Raw genomic sequence first — 20,344 nt, forward strand, 5'->3', positions numbered from 1 at the left:
ATGCTGAGCACAGTGCCTCCTATAAAGTAAGCATTTGTCTGCTGTGGACAATTGTCTTCATTGCCATAATAAATATTATGACAATTGTAAATACAACTGTGCATCATTAAGTGATCAGGGTATACACAGGCACTATGGAGTATAGAGTAGGGCATTTAAATCTGTCTCCAGGATCAGGGAAGCACTGCCCCCTAAAATAGCAGATACTCCTGGAGAGTTTTGAAAGACAGAGTTCCTACTGCTGAGTGGGAAATTGTGTGAATCATCCTAGGAACTGCAGATTGATTTTGATGAATGAAGGTAAGGATGCTGGGGGAGGCGTAGAAAATGAGTAGTAAGTGTGGCCAAATCCAGGATCTTAAGGATTGAACTAAGGAATCTGACGCCTTCTAATCTGGGTGAGAGAGTGCTAGATAGTAAAATGCCTGAATTCCTTGTGAGAGAGTCCCAGTGAGCACACTGAGGTTCGTTTGCTAGGGCTCTTTCTCTTCTCCACAATTATAAGAAAAAAAAAGATGAAAGTAGGTTTGCAAGACTCCCAATTGCACTATATCATGCTGCAAGTTTTAAAACTGTCCAAACAAATTTTCTAATTTTGACTGTAGTCAAACACTTTCCCACTAAGCAAAGAGAACTCAATAAACAGTTTTATTTGTTTTATAAATAGTTCAGTGAAAAGAATAATATTTGTGAATTGTACTAGCTGGAAAATGTTTGCCTAGTGAAACTTTATCACTGTATGTGAGTGTTCTAAGCCTGAAAAGATAGACCACTGGATGCAACTGATGTCGCACCTTTATGGAAAACACCTCCTACATTGTACGTATTGTGTTGAATGGAACCTTTAAGAGTTTATTGTAGGACAAGTGAAAATTCTCACCTTCTACAGGGATTTACACAGTATTCTCTAGAAAGCCAAGCTCCTAAGAAGGCCAATGAGTTAATGGATCAATGAGATTCTGCAGGAAATCCTTAATCCCTGTGATTATCTGACCCAGGCGATTGGTGTGATTTTTTTGACTGTTCTCATTCAATCTGTTCTTTTTTGTACAATTTCAATGAAGTAATAGGACAGTGTTTTTGTAAACCAATAAAAGTAGAGACAACCAATATGAAACAAAACACAGCACAAAAAAGCCTTGTGTCTACTAACTTCTAGGAGTATAATTGGGGAAAGTCGTATAATCCTTGGAATCTTAGAATGTGCAATTGAAAAACATGGATGAAGAACGTCACAGTGATAAACTGTTGTGAAGATTAAATTAGATAATATCATAAGGGGCTTAACACAGTAATTCTCAAGAACTTGCACGTCGAAGGCGTTCTGGAAATATGTCTTTTTGTTTGGTGCATCTCTTCAGCTTCCTGTCCCCCAGTCTCCTTTCCACTCCAATTCAGTAAGTGACAGGCACACACACACACGCACACACATCCATGCAGGCACATGCAGGGCTTGAAAGATACAGCAATACTGTCACAATGTTTCTAAAAATGAATTCCATGGTAACAATGAACCCTTACCTGTTCTTACTAATACCTCAAGTTTGAAGAACTTTTTCTGCATGTTCTAAGTGGGAGAGAAATCCCAGCACTTAACTTCCCACTATCATTTCCTACCTCCAACACAAGATGCTGCGAGTGCCTGATCCTTCTTCTGGTGACCTCTCGATAGAGCCAAGGGGTAAAAATCCTAAGCTATAGCAGTCAGGTTTGCACCCAGGACTCTGAGTCTTGAGAGAGCGACACAGAGAAGGGAGCTCTGAGATGGCGGATTCATCCCAGCAGCATGCAGCAAACTGTCTTGCAGCACGACCTTGGTAGTGTGGTCTGATGCTCAGCGTCCAGAATAGCCTGGGTCCTGCTTGTCTTCCAAACCTGGCCTGCCAGCTTCTTAAGGGCCCCATGAGCCCTTGATGTCCTTCTTCTATATGCCCCATGTGCCTGGAGTCAGAGTCTGTTGTTCGTGACCAAGAAGCAAGTTTAGGAATGAGACTGGAGCTCTGAAGTCGGAAGATATTCCCATGCTTCCTGAAACTGATCTACAGCATAATTTAATTAGAAATAGATGCTACTGAAAAAAAAATTCAAAATGTTCCCTAATGTCTTTTATAGAACAAAAGCTAATATTTAGAATTTTACTTCTGGATCTAGGCAAATCCTCAGTCTATTCTTGGAGGAAATGACTACCATTAATAAATTCAAAAACTGCCACCCAGCATGTTGGCTGTTAGCACATCTGCTGATTTATAAAGAGAAAGTTGCCAGATTAACATCAAAGCCAGACTACAACTCACCCTTTACGGCAACATCAAGAAAGAACTCTTTTCTTCGCTGGTCATCTCGCTACAGTGTTAATAGCGCGTGAGCTTTCAGAGCCTCATATGGCCACCTCTGTTCCATTGTAAACCTCACATTACCCTCTTCACTCACTTCTGGCCAATTCTCTGAGCCTAAATCTTTAATTGTGGCCTAACAAAACTAGTCTTTGAGGATGAAGCCGGGTCCTGCGACTTTATGTCATGTATAACTGTTTCTTGTATTCGCAAAACAAAACAAAATTATAATAAAGACGAAAGAAAGATGTTGAAACAGTACTTTGAGATGACATAATCACTGAAATATTGTATTGCTATGAAAGCGAAATGAAAACCCCACATGCAGACTGTAAATATAAACCTATTAACCAAAAGCTTAAAAATAAAACAAAATACCATAGGACTGGGCCAATGAGCTGCAAAGCTATGTCTTAAACTGATTCCTTAGAAGAAGAGCCTGAATTGGGAATTCTGACACATGGCAAGTCAAAGATACAGAAAGAGACAGTCCTGGCTTTAGTCTTCCAGAGGGCCACCTCCAACCTTGACACTCCTGCAATTTATGAGAATCAAGCAATCCTCTCCCTGTCTCTCTCTCTACTTTTAAGCTTAGCTTGGTCTGGATCTTCTTCTGGGGATCATGATTCTGATGACATCTTATTATTTCATAAGCAAACTTGCTTACTTCTCTTTCTCTGGGTGACTACTCTGATTTATGTCTCTGGGGAAAAAAATAGCACCCAGTAGATAGAACTTAATCCTGACTCTGCCCATTATTAGCTGTGTAAGCTTGCAGCAGTCACTTCCTTGTTAAGGAGCCAAAGGGAAAGCCTTTTGTGGAAAGAGAGCCACCTTACTACCAGAGGCCCAGAGAGGAAGAGAGGACCCTATTTCTTCTCAGAGTCACAGGGCAGGGATTAGAGGCATTTCAGAATGTCTTATAAACTCTATCTTCAAATCCCTTTGTGTGAATACATCCACTTCTCCAGCCCACTCCCCCCTCCCCGTCATCGTCTCTCACCTGGACAACTTCAGCACCTTCTCTCTGGTGTCCCTGTGCCCACTCTTGCCTCTCTGTAATCCAGGATCTTTTAAAAACATAAATCCAATAATGTTACTCCCATGATTCAAACCTTCCAGTATTCTCTTAAAAAAAACATCAAAACTCCTTAGCATGGCTTGATCCAGTCTGGTCTCTAGCACCGTCCTGACCTCACTTTAGAGCACTCCAGCTCCCTCCTTCTCACTTGCCTTTAGCTGCTCGAGCCTTCTTTCTCTCTTCCTCCAACACACCAGGTGAGGCCTTTGCTGTTCCCTCTGCCTAGAATGCCCTTCCTGTAGATCATCCATACCTGGTTCTTTCCTTCATTCAGGTCTCTGCTTAAATGCTCCTCTCAGAGGCATTGATCCCTGACAATCTACAAAAGTTCCCTAGGCTTCCTCTATCACATCACGCTGCTTTATTTTCTTAGCAGTGTTTATCACAATCTGACTTCTAGTGTTATCTGTGGATTGACTTTCTTCTTCTACTAGAATGCATGTTCCTTGAGAGCAGGGAACTCATCTATGTCATTACTATAGTTTCAGCATCTAGCACTGTGCCTAACGCATAGTAGATACTCAACAATCACTGAGAGCATAATGGATAAATGAATTCTATGTGGTCCTCAACTTTGATCCTATGTTCAAAATTAACAACGGAAAATAACACCGCCTTTTTTAGTCACAACCTCAAGTCTCTCTAGGGAATCACTCAGCAGACAACACATTCTGTGCATTCTTTGAGGAAAGGGCATACCATCGTTCTGTCGGGTTGTAACACAGTGCCTGGAACACAACTGATATTCAACAAAGTGTCACTTAAATTAATTGATACATCATGGGTTCTGCCCCTGACATTGTCTAGATATATTCATGCTATTTTGCCATTCATAAATTTAGTGGAACTCCTTGATACCTAACACGGAAGTATCATATAACTTAAAAAAAAATTGTCTAATTAAGTTTAGTATTGCTCCATATAAACCAAGGACTAGCATCATCAATACTCCAATTCAGCCAACAAAAGGGAATTGAAATTTTTATAATAGAAAGAACAACTGAAGATGAATTGAGCTATCTGAGGCACCATGGCTTGGAGAAAAGCGCTTGTCCTTTGACTCCCAGCTTGGCCACTTACTAGCTCTGTTATCTTAAATGAATCACAACCTCTTTCAGCTTTCGTTTCTTCACTGTCTGGAAATTGGAGCTAGTAAGGCCTACCTCTTAGGGTAACTGTAAGAAATTAAAACAAACAACTGTTGGTAAGATAGAACCCAGCATAGTATTTGGCTCTAAGAGAATTCTAAGTGCCTCATGAAAAGCAACAAATTTCCTGGAAGTAAAGGTGTTCAAAGCTTAAACTATCTCACCAAGAATATTTTAGAAAGATGTCAAACATTAGATGAGTTGTTTTACTAAATGACCTTCATAAGCCAAGAGATTTTATAATGTGAACCCTCTTATTTTACAAATATAGAACAGGAGTGTAGAAAAGCAATACAACTTGCCCAAGATGAAATACAAATTCCTATTTCTAATCTTCATGGGAATCTACCAAAGCACTTCTCTCTCCCTCATCCTTCAATCCCTTTCGACTCATAACATTTCTTAATATTCTCAGACATATTTCAATAAAAACAGACTCTTTTTTTGGAGCTTGGATTTATTTTCCACACTTCTTTTTTTTTTAATAATTTTTATTTTGTTATATTAGTCACCATACTGTACAACCCCAGTTTTTGATGCAACGTTCCATGATTCATTATTTGCATATAACACCCAGTAAAAACAGACTTTCTTACCATTCCTAGCACACCTGGTTCTATTTTTTCCTCTATGCACCTGCACAGACTCTGCCCCCTCTCCATTCTGTGCCAAACTATGTCCCTCCCTTCCTTCTAAGAAGCACCTGGGGGAAAGAAATTTTCTTTACTAATGACTCTACGTCTCCATCTGACCTCGGTATTTGTGGGCTCTGACACCCTGCCTCTCTAATTCAGGAAGCAAAAACGGAGCAATATTTCTTAATACATTGAGCAGATCAACTCACTTCCACACACAAACCTTTTAGTTGTTTTCCAACACACTTAAGTTGAAAATATAAACGCCCAAACAGAGTCCACAGGGTTCTGTATAGTTGGCCCCACCCGCCTCCCTGGCCTCACCTTAAAGGCTCTCTCTCTCCAGTATGTCCACTGGCCTTCTGTCCATTCCTCTGATGCTTCCGCTCCTTCCCATACTGATAACTTCACACACTGCTCTTTTTTCCTCTAAGTATCATCCCTCAAGATTCATCATAAGTGACATTTTTTCAGCAGACCCTCCTTAGCCACCCCACACCTCACCAAGGGATGAAGAAAGAATCCTCTTTGACACTCTCCCAAAGGACCTTTTTCTTGCCTTCGTAACATGCTTATTGTTTTAGTAATATATGTAAGGGGATACAGAAGCTACCCCCCATTTCTCTCTTCAGGTGGACAGAGGAAGTCACATTGGAGCAGACCTCACAGAATAAGAAGCAATTACTTTGGTAAATGTAGAATGAGTAGGTTGGCATAGTAGAAATTGGTATAACAAGAAAATCCACATAACACTCTTGGTACACACCCCTGATCACTTAGGAAGAGGTAAATCATCATGCTTTCTGGAAAAAAAAGGGGGGGGACTGACAGACCTAACCTCTCCTCCCAAAGATTTGAAGCTAAGAAACTTGGAGTAGAGTGACTTTGGCTACATTCAGTAAAGGGAAAAGACATGGAGAGTCTTTTTTTTTTTTTTTAAGATTTTATTTATTTATTTATTTGACAGAGAGAGAGACAGCCAGCGAGAGAGGGAACACAAGCAGGGGGAGTGGGAGAGGAAGAAGCAAGCTCCCAGCAGAGGAGCCTGATGCAGGACTCGATCCCAGAACGCTGGGATCATGCCCTGAGCCGAAGACAGACTCTTAACGACTGAGCCACCCAGGTGTCCCAAGACATGGAAAGTCTTAAAAGGAAGTTCATTGGAACGGAAAGGCAAACTTGTCAGGAGGTGATCTGAGTACAACGCAGAGACTAAGGACCCAAGAAGGCTGGTTCCAGACGTATGTGGCCTGAGGCCAGCTGCCCTCTGGGTCCATAAACCATACCATTGTGGTTATCCTCTAGGTAAGTACTGCTGAGCTTTATGGCTGTAGTTATGGGTGTGAATTACTGCGCTCTCTGACAATGGCACCCAAGCACAGACCTACTATAGCCTGGGTAGAGACATGCTCCAGCAGGGTGTCAGAACGGCAGTAGACCAGTAGCACTGCCTTTGGTCCCAGACAAGGCCCATCTGCCCCAGGAGCACCATGTGGCAGTGAGAGCAACCGTGGTAATGACCCATGAGACAGGTGACATTTATTTATTGGAATGATTTTTCTTCCCTGTCTGCTACGTCAGGAGGTTGAAAGCTTCATGAAAGAAAATTGTATAGCACAGATTGCACACAAGAAGTGTCATTCACCTAGAATATAATGTGAACAGTGCCCCCTAGAGTTACGTAACTGCTCAACACGCACAATCATATGAGACAGCCCTGGTCACTACGGTACCACCAGGGTGAGCAGAATAGCAGGCACACAGAAAGCCCTCAAAAAATATTTATAGAATGGCTGTATTAAAGAATGTGTGATATACTTCGTCCACTTGCATACATTTCTCTGCCTCTTTCGAGGAAGTTGTTGGGTGTCTTCCCTCATGCATCTGAAACAGTATGTCCACGAGGGACAGTTTTATCTATTTCAAGCCACAGGAAGTCAGAGCTGAAAGGAAGGTTAGAGTTGATAATGGTTTTATTTTACTGATGAGGAAGGGAAAACCAGAAAGATAAAGTGACTACTATCATGTGGTGGTCAAGCCTACACCAGAATCCCGGTCTTTTGCTTCCCAGTGCCGTATTCTCTCTGTGGTCCTCATCTACCTCTCAAGTCACCTTTTTCTGTTCTAATGAATCAGATAGGAGTGCTCACGAGTCAGGGGGCATTGCATCACTAACTGCCACTTGTGCCTTAAGACTGTTGAGGCAGAGGAACGCAGATGTCCGTGTTCTACCAGACCCGTGCACGGTGGTCGGCAGCAGGACATCATCAGGGAAATTCTATACATCAGGACCATGGTGAAAGCTCTACCCTACTATCTGGTGAATTCCCCCACATGCTTCTTATGTTTTACAATCTCTCTTTCAGCATTTTCCACATTAACAACATATTTCTTTTTCCAAATTTTCCTGAGTCACACCAATAGAAGCATATCCTCAACCACAGAAAATGACAGTTATAAAGTTCAGAAAGTAGGGGGAAAAGATCAAATCTACTTTCAGGAAAAAAATATTTTTTAGAGGGGCGCCTGGGTGGCACAGCGGTTAAGCGTCTGCCTTCGGCTCAGGGCGTGATCCCGGCGTTATGGGATCGAGCCCCACATCAGGCTCCTCCGCTATGAGCCTGTTTCTTCCTCTCCCACTCCCCCTGCTTGTGCTCCCTCTCTTGCTGGCTGTCTCTATCTCTGTCAAATAAATAAAATCTTTAAAATATATATATATATTTTAGAAATATCAAAAGATTTGTGAAAACTATATCTTTTAAATTACACTTGATTTTTTGGAGGGTCAGTAATTGCTTAAATTAAGTAGGCTTCTAGTTCTAACCTGACCTTCTATTTTTGTATTTTCAAGATTTTAAAAAATAGTACTGCTATTTTTACTTCTATTATATAACTTTTACCTAAATTAGCTAATTTCCTTCTTTCTAACAGAGTTAAAGCGTGAAAAATCAAGCCTCCTCTTCCATCTCTGCCACTATCTTTCATTTTTAGATTTATGGTTCTTCAAATTCCTATCATAAAAAAAGGTACTGGTAAAGTAACATTATACATTTTTAATAAGTGCCAAAATCACTCAATGAAATGTCTTTCTTATGAATGTTGCCCAAGAGACCGTCTAGGAGGGCCACTGGATGGGAAAATCATACTCTGTGCTATTTGTAGACTACAAAAAATATTAATGCCTTGTCAGGACCTGGTCAAATTGTGAGACAATTTACAACTCTGCAATTCTCACGCTTGGGCCTCATTTAAGGATTATGTAAATTCAATCTTAGGCTGTGAGTCAGTGGTGGAAATTCTGTTTAGCCTCAACATTAGTGATCATCTGCGAAGAGATGAGGACAACTGAGTCACCAGATCTACCCTTAAAAAGACTGCAGAACAATCTGACCAACGACAATAACGACATGCACAATTAATTCGACCTAAACATTTATGTGAGGACAGAGAAGAATATACAAAGAAGTCTATGACTGGAAAAACAGAGGGCACATTATAGACCCGTGGCAGAGGTCCTCAGAGGGTGAGGTGGTAGTTACACCTCCAGGTTTAGGGAAAGGGGAGATGGAACCCAGCATGTTTTAGATTTAGAGAGTTAATTAACTGACAGCCATAAAGGGGAAAGGATTCCAGAGCTGACAAAATGCAGAAGAGAGATGGTGGCACGGGGAGTGGAGGAGGGATGAATTATAATACCTTATAAAAATTTATGTACTTGAGGTTGACCGTTTTTCTTATTTTTTTTCTGAAAAGTTCCATTCTGCACCGCACATCTTTTACCCCCAGGGAACTATAACCAATAGAGTTGTGAAACATCACTTGTCTCTTTTCTTCAGTTTCCTGGGGGGAAGGTCTATCTGAACACAAGATATCAACATTATTATCCAGTAAAACATCATAGTAGTATTCATAATATTAAAGGGATATTCTCAATTATTCTCACATAGATTTATGTTGGTTTTTGTTACAGTCCTATGAAATGGGCTGGGTAGGTATTTTTATTCCTACTTTGCCAAAAAAAAGCAAATAGTTCACAAAGATAACAAGTAAATTGTCTAAAGTCACACAATTAATTGCTTATGTAACTAGGACCAGGTTGTGTCTTCTGATTTGGGTGCTTAGATATTCAAACAATAACCATATATTGGGCATACTTTGTACGCCATGTAACTATGACCATTCCAGGGAAACAAATAAGACACAAGACAGATACTGTACCTTGCCTCAGGAGGTCAATTAACCAATATGTCCAATGAAGTGTGATTCAGACTATGACTGGGAAATGCAAGGTAGGCACTATGGAACAAAAGGGCCAGAGCACCCAACCAAGTCTAGAGAGGATCAAAGAAGCCTTTTCCAATAAAGTGATTTCTTTTTTTTTTTTTTAAGATTTTATTTATTTATTCAACAGAGATAGAGACAGCCAGCGAGAGAGGGAACACAAGCAGGGGGAGTGGGAGAGGAAGAAGCAGGCTCATAGCAGAGGAGCCTGATGTGGGGCTCGATCCCACAACGCCGGGATCACGCCCTGAGCCGAAGGCAGACGCTTAACCGCTGTGCCACCCAGGCGCCCCTCCAATAAAGTGATTTCTAACTTGACACCTTGGGCAACCCAGGAAGGATGACTGCTCAGCAGCTATCAGTTGACCGCAGGGTAAAGTAGCCAATGAAAAAATGGAGAGATGAGAGTGCTGAGTAAAGAGCACAGAGAATTTTTTGGCACTCCATAATGCTACTTCTGTGTGTGTGTGTGTGTGTGCGTGTGTGTGTGTGTGTGTGTGGTGTTCGCCTTGCTAAAGAAGTCATTCACTGTCCAACTGGCATTTCTGCATACGAATGAATTACTATGTTTACTGTAAAATATTGACATATTCTTAGGGGTCAAGACAGAAGGGGAACCCCAAGGAAAATCAGGCTCCATTGGTTACCTTTTTTAATCTGTGGAAGTTGGAATTTTCTAAGGATAAAAGGTTACTTGAGAGGCCATTTAATAATCCTCAAGAAGTATGGCGGGAATTGAAATACTAACTTCCTACTTATCTCTATGATAAGGAATTGAGGAAAATGGAGTAGTCAAACTTTGACATGTTACAGTTGTAGACATTTGAGACTTAAGGCATGAGTGAGACAAATGTGGAACACTGGTGAATTAGAAAAAATATTACATAAATGTGGGGCAACTCGGTGGCTCATTCGGGTCCTCACTTCATGATCTCAGGGTCCCATGATGGAGCCCTGTGTTGGTGTCCATGCTTAGCACGGAGTCTGCTTGAGATTCTCTCCCTCTGACCCTCCCCTGCTCTCTCTCTGTCATTCAAATAATAAAATATTTTTAAAAAATACTACACAAATGTAATGAGTTTAAGGGAGCACTTCCCTCCCAGCTTCCCTACAATGCAAGGCCAGAACTGGAAACTGAAACATGACCCAGAATCCCTCACTACCACTCCTCAGCACCCCAAGGGGAATCATCATCTGTTACAAATGTGTGCAGTGCATATTCCTGAAGGTTATTCCCAGAAAACTGAACCCGTGGAAACTTTCATAATTGATTTCTTGACCTTTACACCTTTTTCAAAAGAGAAAGGCCAATGAGTCACAATTATGTTACAACTCTAGGCCATCTGAATTTCTTCAAATAGAACGGCTTAAGAACTGTTTAATTCTTGGCTCTCTCTGTTATACTCAAAATAAAAAATCTGCGTTTTTTAAGCCCTGATTTATCTCATTAATCTTCAAGTTATATTGGTTTCTAGATATATCATTTAGATAATCCACCATCACCATATGTACTCTGTCTAAAACCCCAGTGACTCAGGAGCCCATTCTTACAAAAAAACAAAACAAAACAAAACAAAACAAAACAAAAAAAACCCAATTGGCTATCCAGTCTCCTTTCCAAATTTCCCATTCCTGTTCATTGAACCATCATTCTTCCCAGTAAGAGAACTTGAGAATAACATAAATGGGAAAAATACCTTAAATGTCTATTGGTCCTACCTCCATACTTCACAGATAAGAAGATATATAAGTTGCCCAGGGCCCACTATTAGAGCTAGAACTCCTTTCCTCTACCTAAGCAAAAACAAACAAATCAACAACAACAAATACTGAAAATAAATGAAATCTAGTTCTAATATTCTTTATACTTGCATTTTTTGAATGATGTAGAAAATAGTGACAATCTTACAGGATGTAGTTAAATGGGAAAATGGATGTGAAATATTAACTGTAATGAAGAGGATAGATTCAGAAGAAATATTTGTCAGTAAATCACTCCTTAAATCAACCATTTCTGATAACTTTAGTTCTCTTTTACCTTTCTTTCTCTGACTCATCTCTTCCCACTGTCTTTACCTAAAGCCCTAACTGACTTGCAAAAACAACTCATAACTGATCTCTCTTTCCCATTTTCCAGTCCAAATCTATCCACACACCACAGCCCTATCAATCTTTTAAAAACTCTCTTCCCTATTCAGAAACCCAAATAGAGGTCCTATGGTTTACTTGCAAAAGAACGCCGTCCTCATCCCATGTTCATCCTAACAACCTCAATCTGATTCCACAAACATTTTCAAAGCATTTTTCCCATGGTTCTAGTGGATGCACTCTGTTCTGGTTTCTGGGCACACTCACTCTCAGCTGCAAGGTCAAGCTCTGTCATCTCTCCTCTTCCCTAAAGTCTACTCTGCTAAATTCAGATGGACATTCCTCCCAGAACCAAAGGCACTAATTACATCAGATCTTGCATTGTTCTCTAATTGTTTCACTCATAAATGTGGGGATTCTGCTTCTCTGAACAGATTATAGCTCTTTGACCAGTTTTCAATAATTCTACTTAATATCCCTTCCACAGCACCTAAAATGTATTGTAATAAACAAAAAAAGTAAAGAATTCTGAATAATCTCATCTCTCATAAAAACAAATTAGACAAGATTTTTCCTATAATGCCAATTCACATGCGTAATCAGTTTCCCTGAAGCAATATCCTAAATAAGGCAGAAATTTACAGGCAGAGAAAATTAGCAATTCCATAATACTTTTCTGTACTATAAACAGGGTTACCTCTGTAAATAATCTATCGCATATATTTATCATATGTGGTATATTTAAGGCAAGTTTCATTTGTCAAAATATATCAGTGATTCCTTAAATTTAAAAGAAGTCACATCCACATCCACTTCCAATAAGCATCCCTATTTGCATTTGTGGATACTGAGCAGAATTCACAGGCTCAAGACTAAAGGCAAAAGTTTCTACGGCTGTTTTTACCCAGTTCCAAAGTCATAGAAGATAAACTTTGTTCCTCAGACCTCACTTTTCACAGTATTAGTTTATATTTACTATTTTTAAGAGAGTCACAGTGTTAGCCACCTTCCACCTGTTTGGGGGAGGGTCAGGTTTACACAAACACAAAATGTACTCATGGCTTTGGTGAACTATACTTTGAGGTGATTCCTGTTTCTGGAAACTTGGCTATCATGTCTAATAACTGGACAATTTGGTGAATTTGGTTCATAAAAAAATAAAATACTAATAAAAAGTCAAATAGATTGCATTGCTGAGTCAACTGGCTGATTCCAGTAGGATTTGATGCCACATACAAAGATAAAGCAACCCTGAATCGTAGATCACCCATCACAGTGACATCATTTCCCACTCTATTCTCAATTTCACATCTCGCATTGTATTTGGTGAAGTTTCTGGGAAAAAGAAAAAGTAAAAAAGTTTTGTTTGCTCCATAGATAAAGCTCTATTTAAGTATTTATGTAGCAGAAACTTGTTGCAGGTTGGACGTTTTCTTATTATGGTATCTCTTCTCTGCAAGTTTTCCAACAGTAACATTGAATATTATTATAGTTGTGATAGTATTCAAAATAAGATATACTCAGGGTCCTTTTAAGTAAGGAGTTTGAATAATTAGATCAGTATCTTATGCCCAACTCAACAAAAGCTAATAAGGAATCTATATTTTTCTATAGTTATAAGACAGGTGTAAAAAAGATCTCTCAGTTCAACATTAATACATTAAAAATTCAATTCACTAAGCTCTAGTGTTTTTATTCTTACAATTCCCTAACCTATTAAGAAAGTGGTTTTGCCAGTTTCTTTCCTCTGCAATAACTTTTTACTGCGGATCTTTCTGAAGATATTTGAAGGTTTAACTTCAATGGTGCACAAAACAGAAGACAGACTATTTCCTTTGGTTTAAAAAGTCTACTTTGGAAACCATGAATTTCTCCTCTTTGATGTGATTACATGTTGAATTTATTTCATTTTAAATTTACTGTTTTTATAAGAACCAAATTAATAGAGTGTCTGATAAAAAGTTGCAAACCAGTTAACATTTTTTAAATGCAGAAATTAAATAGGACTAGTTCCAAATATGTCTTTCTTAAGAGAGTGAGTTTTGCCCTCCTAGCTTACAACTTTCAAAACTGATCTAAATTCTTAGGGCTACCATGCCCGTGGCATTAGAATCAAAATTTTGAAATGAAAACACACTACATGGTTTCTCTGCGTCTGGTTAACTATATAGGTAAGCATTTTCTTCATATGATTTAACTGCATTTCTTTTTGGATATAAAGTGTGTGATAAAAGCAAACTCAAAGAGCAAACTCAAAAATATAAAGTGTGTGATAAGAGCCAACTCAGGCTCAAATGACAGCTGTGAAAAATTCAGATACTCTGTTTGCCTTTAAAGTTATGTTAATTACCACATTAATAAAATGTTTATTTTTTGAACTCTTTCCCCTTTCTGTTTAGCCACCTATGTACCCCCATTCCTCAGCCATACAAGTAAATATGCCTAAAATTGGTGCTGGTCTTGATAAGCCATGGTGATGACATCAGCCTGAGTTCCAGCTCCTGGAACGCAGAACCGTGACCACACAGTGACTTATGAGCAGCTAGGTCCTGACATAACTCTCCTTGTCACCGCATGTCCCTGATTTAAAGCCAAGACTTGTGCTCTAAATATACTACCCCAGTTAAACACAGGTATTCTAGAATATCTGCTTTGTCAAATGCAGGGGAGAGTGGGAAGGAAAAAGGAACCAAGTTTCTGTTTTTAAATAGAAGGAATTTAAAACTAAATGTGGTGTACAGCAATGTCAATATACATAATACCACTGAATTGCACACTTAAAAATGGTAAATTTCATGTTATGTATACTTCATCACCAAAAAGAAAAGCTATAGGAGAGTCCATGTCCATGGATCTCAGAAGTTTTTCACAACTGTCTAATAACTTTCCAGGTCCAATATATAATCTGCTCTAACTCTGCCACAATGACCAGGTCACTCTTTCTGCAATACCTCCTTAGTAAGCCAGGCTGCTTGGAACCTAAACAAATATCCATTCATCAGGTATTTCTAAACAACACTTAGTCACAGAAATCTCTAGCTAAAAGTACCACAGAGGAAAATCTGGAAAGTACCGAATAAGACTGGATGTTATACAAGGAGCAAGTGTAAACATCACTTGCTCCCAGGCTTTGCCCCTCTGTGAGGAGCTAGGAAGTACAGAAACCCCTACCATCCTATCTCAGGACTGACCTTGCCACAGCCCTGCATGTTTGGCACAAGGACAAGCAAAGGCTGGTCAGAGAATTCCCAGGCCTTGGGGTCTCACTGACTGAATGTCGGTTCAAACACTCCTAGAGGGTACAGCACCATTCCAAAGAGCCGAGGCAGGCTGCAGCAGCAAGATGTATCTTCCCTCTCCCGTTTCCAGTCAAGAGTGAGCCTGCAAGAAAGGTTAGCCCAGCTCTGCTGGGCAAGTGCACACTGCCTCAGAAGCTGCGAGACGGCTGTGCCTGCCTGCTGTCGCACGTAGGGTACTTCCACAGATTGAAAATCGCCTCGGCTTGCAAAAGATATTTGAAATAAGGAGAAAACGCACAGCACCAGGCTAAGGTTGTCATAGCCATTCTGCTCCTACTGCACCTATTAGAAACCCGTATCTCTGCCCGTGCACTCAGATGACAGCTGGGCATCCTCCTACTCTCTCTGATTAGAATGGGAGCAGCCCTGTGGTCTCCAGTTGTGCATAAACAAAGCCTAATACGATGCCTGGCATTTGAAAGGTGCTCAGCAAATAAATGAGGAGCTCAACTCTGAAGCCACAACCAAGATAGGGGGACAGAGGCCTCTCCAATCCTCTGTGATTGCAAACACACCCTGCAGGTGCTGCCACATCCAGGGGTTTCCTTTGCCCGCCGCCACGCACGCCCACCCTGACCTCCGCACTCGCTGGAACTACGTACCAGCAACGGCGACCAGCAGACCGACAGCACGCACATGATCCCCATGAGCTGGATGGCCGTCTCGGTGGTGATCCGACCCCACTGGGCGCCGGACTGCGACGCCATGGCCTTGGCCCGGCAGCGGGACACCAGGGCCTTAATGGTGGCCAGGTTACAGGCGAAGGTGACGGCCAACGCCGAGAGCCCCAGGAAGGCAAAGGTGGAGGCGAAAAAGAGGTTGCCCCAGTTGTGCGAAGGGCTAGTCCCGTTGCCCCCTCCCCCGGTGCTAATGAAGCACCACGTCCCTGGCCACTGGATGGTGTACTGGCCTACGCCCAGCACCGGCAACAGGGCGAAGACGAGCACCGCCAGCCACACGCCGAGCAGCACCGCGCGGGTGGCGCGCGTCTTCATGTGGCTCGCGTACCAGTGTGGCGCCCGGATGGCCAGCGCCCGCTCGACGGCCATGGCGCTGGCGATGAAGAGCGAGGAGAGCCCAAAGACAGTCATGGTCAGGCCGAAGAAGGTGCACAGCCTCCCCGAAGGGTCGAGATGCTCCCAGCGCTGCTTGGACAGGTACACGACGATGACCACCGGGCTGGTGAGCAGTTGCCCGACCAGGTCCGTGAGCGCCAGCCAGCCAATGCACAGCAGGAACGACTTCTTGCGCTTGCTCTCCCGCCGCCGGTAGCTCCGCGACACGAGCAGCATGGCCAGCGCGTTGCCCACGAAGCCGGTGATCAACATGGTGATCGGGAAGGCTACCGACACCGAGCCGCAGTCCTCGCGGGGGTCCCGGAAACCCGTGAGGTTGCCCTGCGCCGCGGCGGAGCGCTCGGGCGCCCACATGCCCGGGTAGGAGTGGTTGAGGCGGGTGCAGAAAGGGGCGCTCCCGTCGCCCCGGGTCTCCTTCATGTTGGCTTCGAGGTGAGGAGAGGACGGCGCCCGGAGAGCAGCAGCGGGAGCTGGCGGGCGGGGCGCGGGCGGCGGCGAAGGTCGGTGTCCACCCGGACTGGGGCTAGGGCTGGGCTGCCCTCCATGATGCGGGGCGTAGCCGCCGCCTCACTTCTTTCCTCTGGCCGCGGCGCCTGGGCTTTCAGGCAGCCGCGCCGTCGGCTCCGGGAAGCCTGTCGCTCCGAGGCGCGCGAGGTGCGGGCCCCTTCTATAAGGCCGCGGAGGGCGGGGCGCCCGGGGGTGTGGGCATAAGCGCGCTGGGAGGAGGATGGAGAAGCAACTGCGCGCGTCTCTTGGCTGCTGCGTGACCGCTGTCCTGGCCGCCTGGACTGGAAACTCCCAGGAGGACTCCTTGCTCCGACTCCTGGCCGGACGGGACGCCTAGTCAGTCCTCCCTTCCCTGCGCCGCGCCTCCTCCCCTTCTCTGTCAGAGGAGCGCCCGTGGGCGGCCCCGGTTAAAATGTCTCCCTGCGCTTCCAGACCCTAAGCAAGTTGCCAAGGCCGACCTGAGCGCCCGCCCCCTCCTTACCCATCCACCGACGCTAATGTAGGGACCGGATCCTCCTCCGGAAGCTCTTTTGTAACCCTGGCAAGTGCAACTCACCTGTCCCTGAGCAATCCAGGCCAACCACACTCTGCGTAGCTGAATGTGAACTTTTCTCCCTTTCTGTACTTTGGGACTCCAGAATGATCGTGAGCCGACCAAGCGGCTCTGTTGCCAGGGGGCGCTCTGAAAATACAAAACTAATAGTGCTTTGAGACAAGGGAATACATAAAGGGGAACAAAATCAGAGAGTGGAATTCAAAGATGAAATCTCAACTACCGCTCTCCACCTAAAATCTCCCTCTCCCCCCGTTAAAAAATTAGCTAGGGCTAAAGTGGCTAGAGGCAGGTGGCAGCCACTTGCAAATCTGAGATAATGAAATCAACTGCCGCCAGCCTCTGGGAGCTGGAGGGACTGGGGTGCGGAGAGAAGCATGCTCTTCCAAAGCCTCCAACCGTTCTCCAAGCCTTGCCCATTCTCATACAGTTAGGATTAGAAACTGTAGTTTAGATGTTAAGAAGGTCTTCACGTTTAGTGAAAATGGGCATAATTGTCTAGTAATATCTTTTATTAAACAGATATTTAGTTTTCACAAGCCGTTTCCTGTTTTATCAGAGATCTTCCAAGGTCCTGTTGCTATTCTTACTCCCCTTTGACGATGAGGTCCTGAGGCTCCACGAAGTTAAAGGATATGCCCAAGGTCTTCCAGCAATTCTCCAGCCTCCGTGTTGTTTGCATGGATACCATAACCACTCTCAGCAGGTGAACATCAATAGAAACATTGTTCCCACATTTTGGAAGGGTCTTGTTTTTTCTGCCTCTTCACATTGTCCAGGAAATGAAAAGATTTTAAAATATTTGTAAATTTCATTTTCCTCATATTTAAGAAAATTAAACCTCATCATATAGCTGTATGAGTACCATTACTCAGACTTCAGATAGACTTCTCGAGCAAGCTCCGTTATTTCCTTTGCCTTTCCTAGCTTAGTTGTATCTTTTTTGGCTGTAAATGAGTGGTAGGTGATGAGAATGGAGTATGTTCTCACATTCTTTCTTCCTGTGCTGTTGTACTGATTCTGTATGACAGCTTGAAAAATATCATTATAGGATTTGTATAGCTTTTAATTTTTAAAATATTTTATTTTTGTGAGAGAGCTAGAGAGCATGAACAGGTGGGGAGGGGAGGAACAGAGGGAGAAGCAGAGGTGGACTCCCCGCTGAGCAAGGAGCCTGTTGTCAGATTCGATTCCAGGACCCTGGGATCATTATAGGAGCTAAAGGCAAAGGCTTAACTGACTGAGCCACCTAGGCGCCCAGATTTGCATAGTTTTTAAAGGAGAAAAGCAAAAATGTAATTTAAACTTCATTTTAACAACATGCTTTAATGATATTATTATTCATTTTGTGTTTTGATGTCTTTTAAAACTTTTTTACACTTTTGAATTTTCTCTTTTAATTTTTTAGAAAGATTATTTATTTATTTATTTGTCAGAGGGAGACAGAGCACACACAAGCAGGAGGAGGGGCAGGCTGAGGGAGAAGCAGGCTCCCCACTGAGCAAGGAGCTCCCCATCCTCCTTGCTCTGCAGGACTTGATCCCAGGACTCTGGGATCATGACCTGAGCCAAAGGCAGATGCTTAACCAACTGAGCCATCCAGGCGTCCTGTGAATTTTCTCTTTTAAAATGTCATATTTCTAATGAGAACAACAGCTAAGAAGGAATAGTAAAGTGGTTTACTTTTTAAATCTTCCCCAAACTTTTGTCTTATTAATTTGAATTAATCTGAAACCCTTAATCGTGAAAGTTTTTTTCTAAAATGTCATTTTAAAAATGAAATTGTTATTGATGTTATTATTAGATACATACTTTATGTAACGCATTTGGATGAAAGTACATATCAAATTAAATATTTCAGCAGTGAGTCTCTACTGTAATTATATATTTAAAGACTTAAGACTTTTTCATGATTCATACAGCAAAGAAAGCAAAGTTGATGTTTCCCAGTTACATCAAAAATTATTCTCATCTTTATGAATATTTGACTTACCTGAAAATTTACTTTGCCCGTTGCAGTGCATGTTGTAGCTAACTGGACTTTGTAAGAGTAACGAGCATCGCATAGTATGGAAGAGTTAATGTTAGACTCTTTACTCACCTCTATACCAAAGCTCTAAATGTGTTGCATTTCAGATGTTTTGTGTGACACTTTCCTCCTTTCAGCGATTTGCTTCATCTTACTGTAAGTTGTCTGCTTTGTAGTTATTTACCTTATAAACTAGTGATTTAGGGAATCTGAGAAGTCACAGAATTGGATACTGCCAGTTGGATTCTGGTTGGCACCTTTTGGCGTGGAAGTGGAACCTGAATTGTGTTGATCTGAAACACCAGCACCCTCTAGTGACCAACCTAATAACATGCTGTACGCTACAGTAAAGAGAATTTCTAAATGACAGTTATATGCTTTACCTAAGGAACCTATGCTACCTTTCTTAGGGATCTGCTCATTAATACATAACTACGGTCATTTTGTTTTCCTTTGAGTACACAAACTGTCATGTCTGCTTAATCAATAGACCAGTGGGGTAGTAATGTTAGAGTCAGATCATTGAAAGACCACATATTCAAATATTTTTTTAAAATTTAAGTATATATTCACCCATTGAATATTTTTAAATTAAATCCTTCTCTAGAAATGATTTTAATCTACAGATTTACTCCCCCGTGTATCTTACATTTTTAAAAAATTCATGTGTATCAGTATTTAGCTAGTATTGATGAATTTATTCTGCTACTTCTACTGAACTTGTATCACGAAATCTTAAAAGAGACATGGTTACAAAAACAAGATTGATAAACGGGCCCTTGGTTACCTCATTATGGATGGAAAATATCTGCAATTCTTAGTCCATAGATCCAACTGCTAATTTCAGCATATTTTTAAGTCATTCATTCATTCATTCATTCAAGAAATGTGTATTGAGCACCCAGTCCATGTCAGACACTGTACCAGTTGTTAGGGGTATAAAGGAAATACATGGAAGTCTACATTTATAGAGTTTATGTTTTAGACAAAATTCTTGATTTTTAAAATCTGAAATAACACAAGAAGGGAGTGCTAATTTCAGTGGTTTTTGTGATTTACTATGGAGGTAAGATCTTATATAAAATCTAATTTAAAAATTTATGTACAATTTTCATGAAAAACTGGAAAAATATGTACAGTTTTCATGATCAAGTGAAATTGATCTCAGGAAACCAAGGTAGATTTAAACACTCAAATATCAATCAACATAATCGCCATTTTTAACAAAATAAAGGAAATGCTTGAAGTCTTCATTAAATCAAACATCTGGGTACACTGAGTCTCTTTGTATTGATTGCATTTTCTTCAAAGTTT

The 20,344-nt window shown here is 41.7% G+C and overlaps 1 protein-coding gene across 6 annotated transcripts in view; it reads right to left on the minus strand.

The window, feature by feature from the left end:
• The window catches only part of PTGER3 (prostaglandin E receptor 3), a 176,024-nt gene extending 158,966 nt beyond the window's left edge, over positions 1–17,058 (minus strand). For 4 of the 6 annotated variants that reach the window (XR_004623270.1, XR_004623269.1, XM_034653696.1 and 1 more), the window contains exon 1: positions 15,468–16,990. Coding sequence is in view for 4 of the 6 variants with exons in the window: in XM_034653696.1 (XP_034509587.1) it covers positions 15,468–16,361 (894 nt within the window). In the remaining 2 variants the exon portion in view is untranslated. The other 2 variants (XM_034653694.1, XM_002929651.4) reach the window with 2 other exon arrangements.
• Between the last annotated feature and the right edge of the window lie 3,286 nt (positions 17,059–20,344).

This window comes from Ailuropoda melanoleuca, chromosome 2, assembly GCF_002007445.2.
Source record: "Ailuropoda melanoleuca isolate Jingjing chromosome 2, ASM200744v2, whole genome shotgun sequence".
Taxonomy (NCBI): domain Eukaryota; kingdom Metazoa; phylum Chordata; class Mammalia; order Carnivora; family Ursidae; genus Ailuropoda; species Ailuropoda melanoleuca.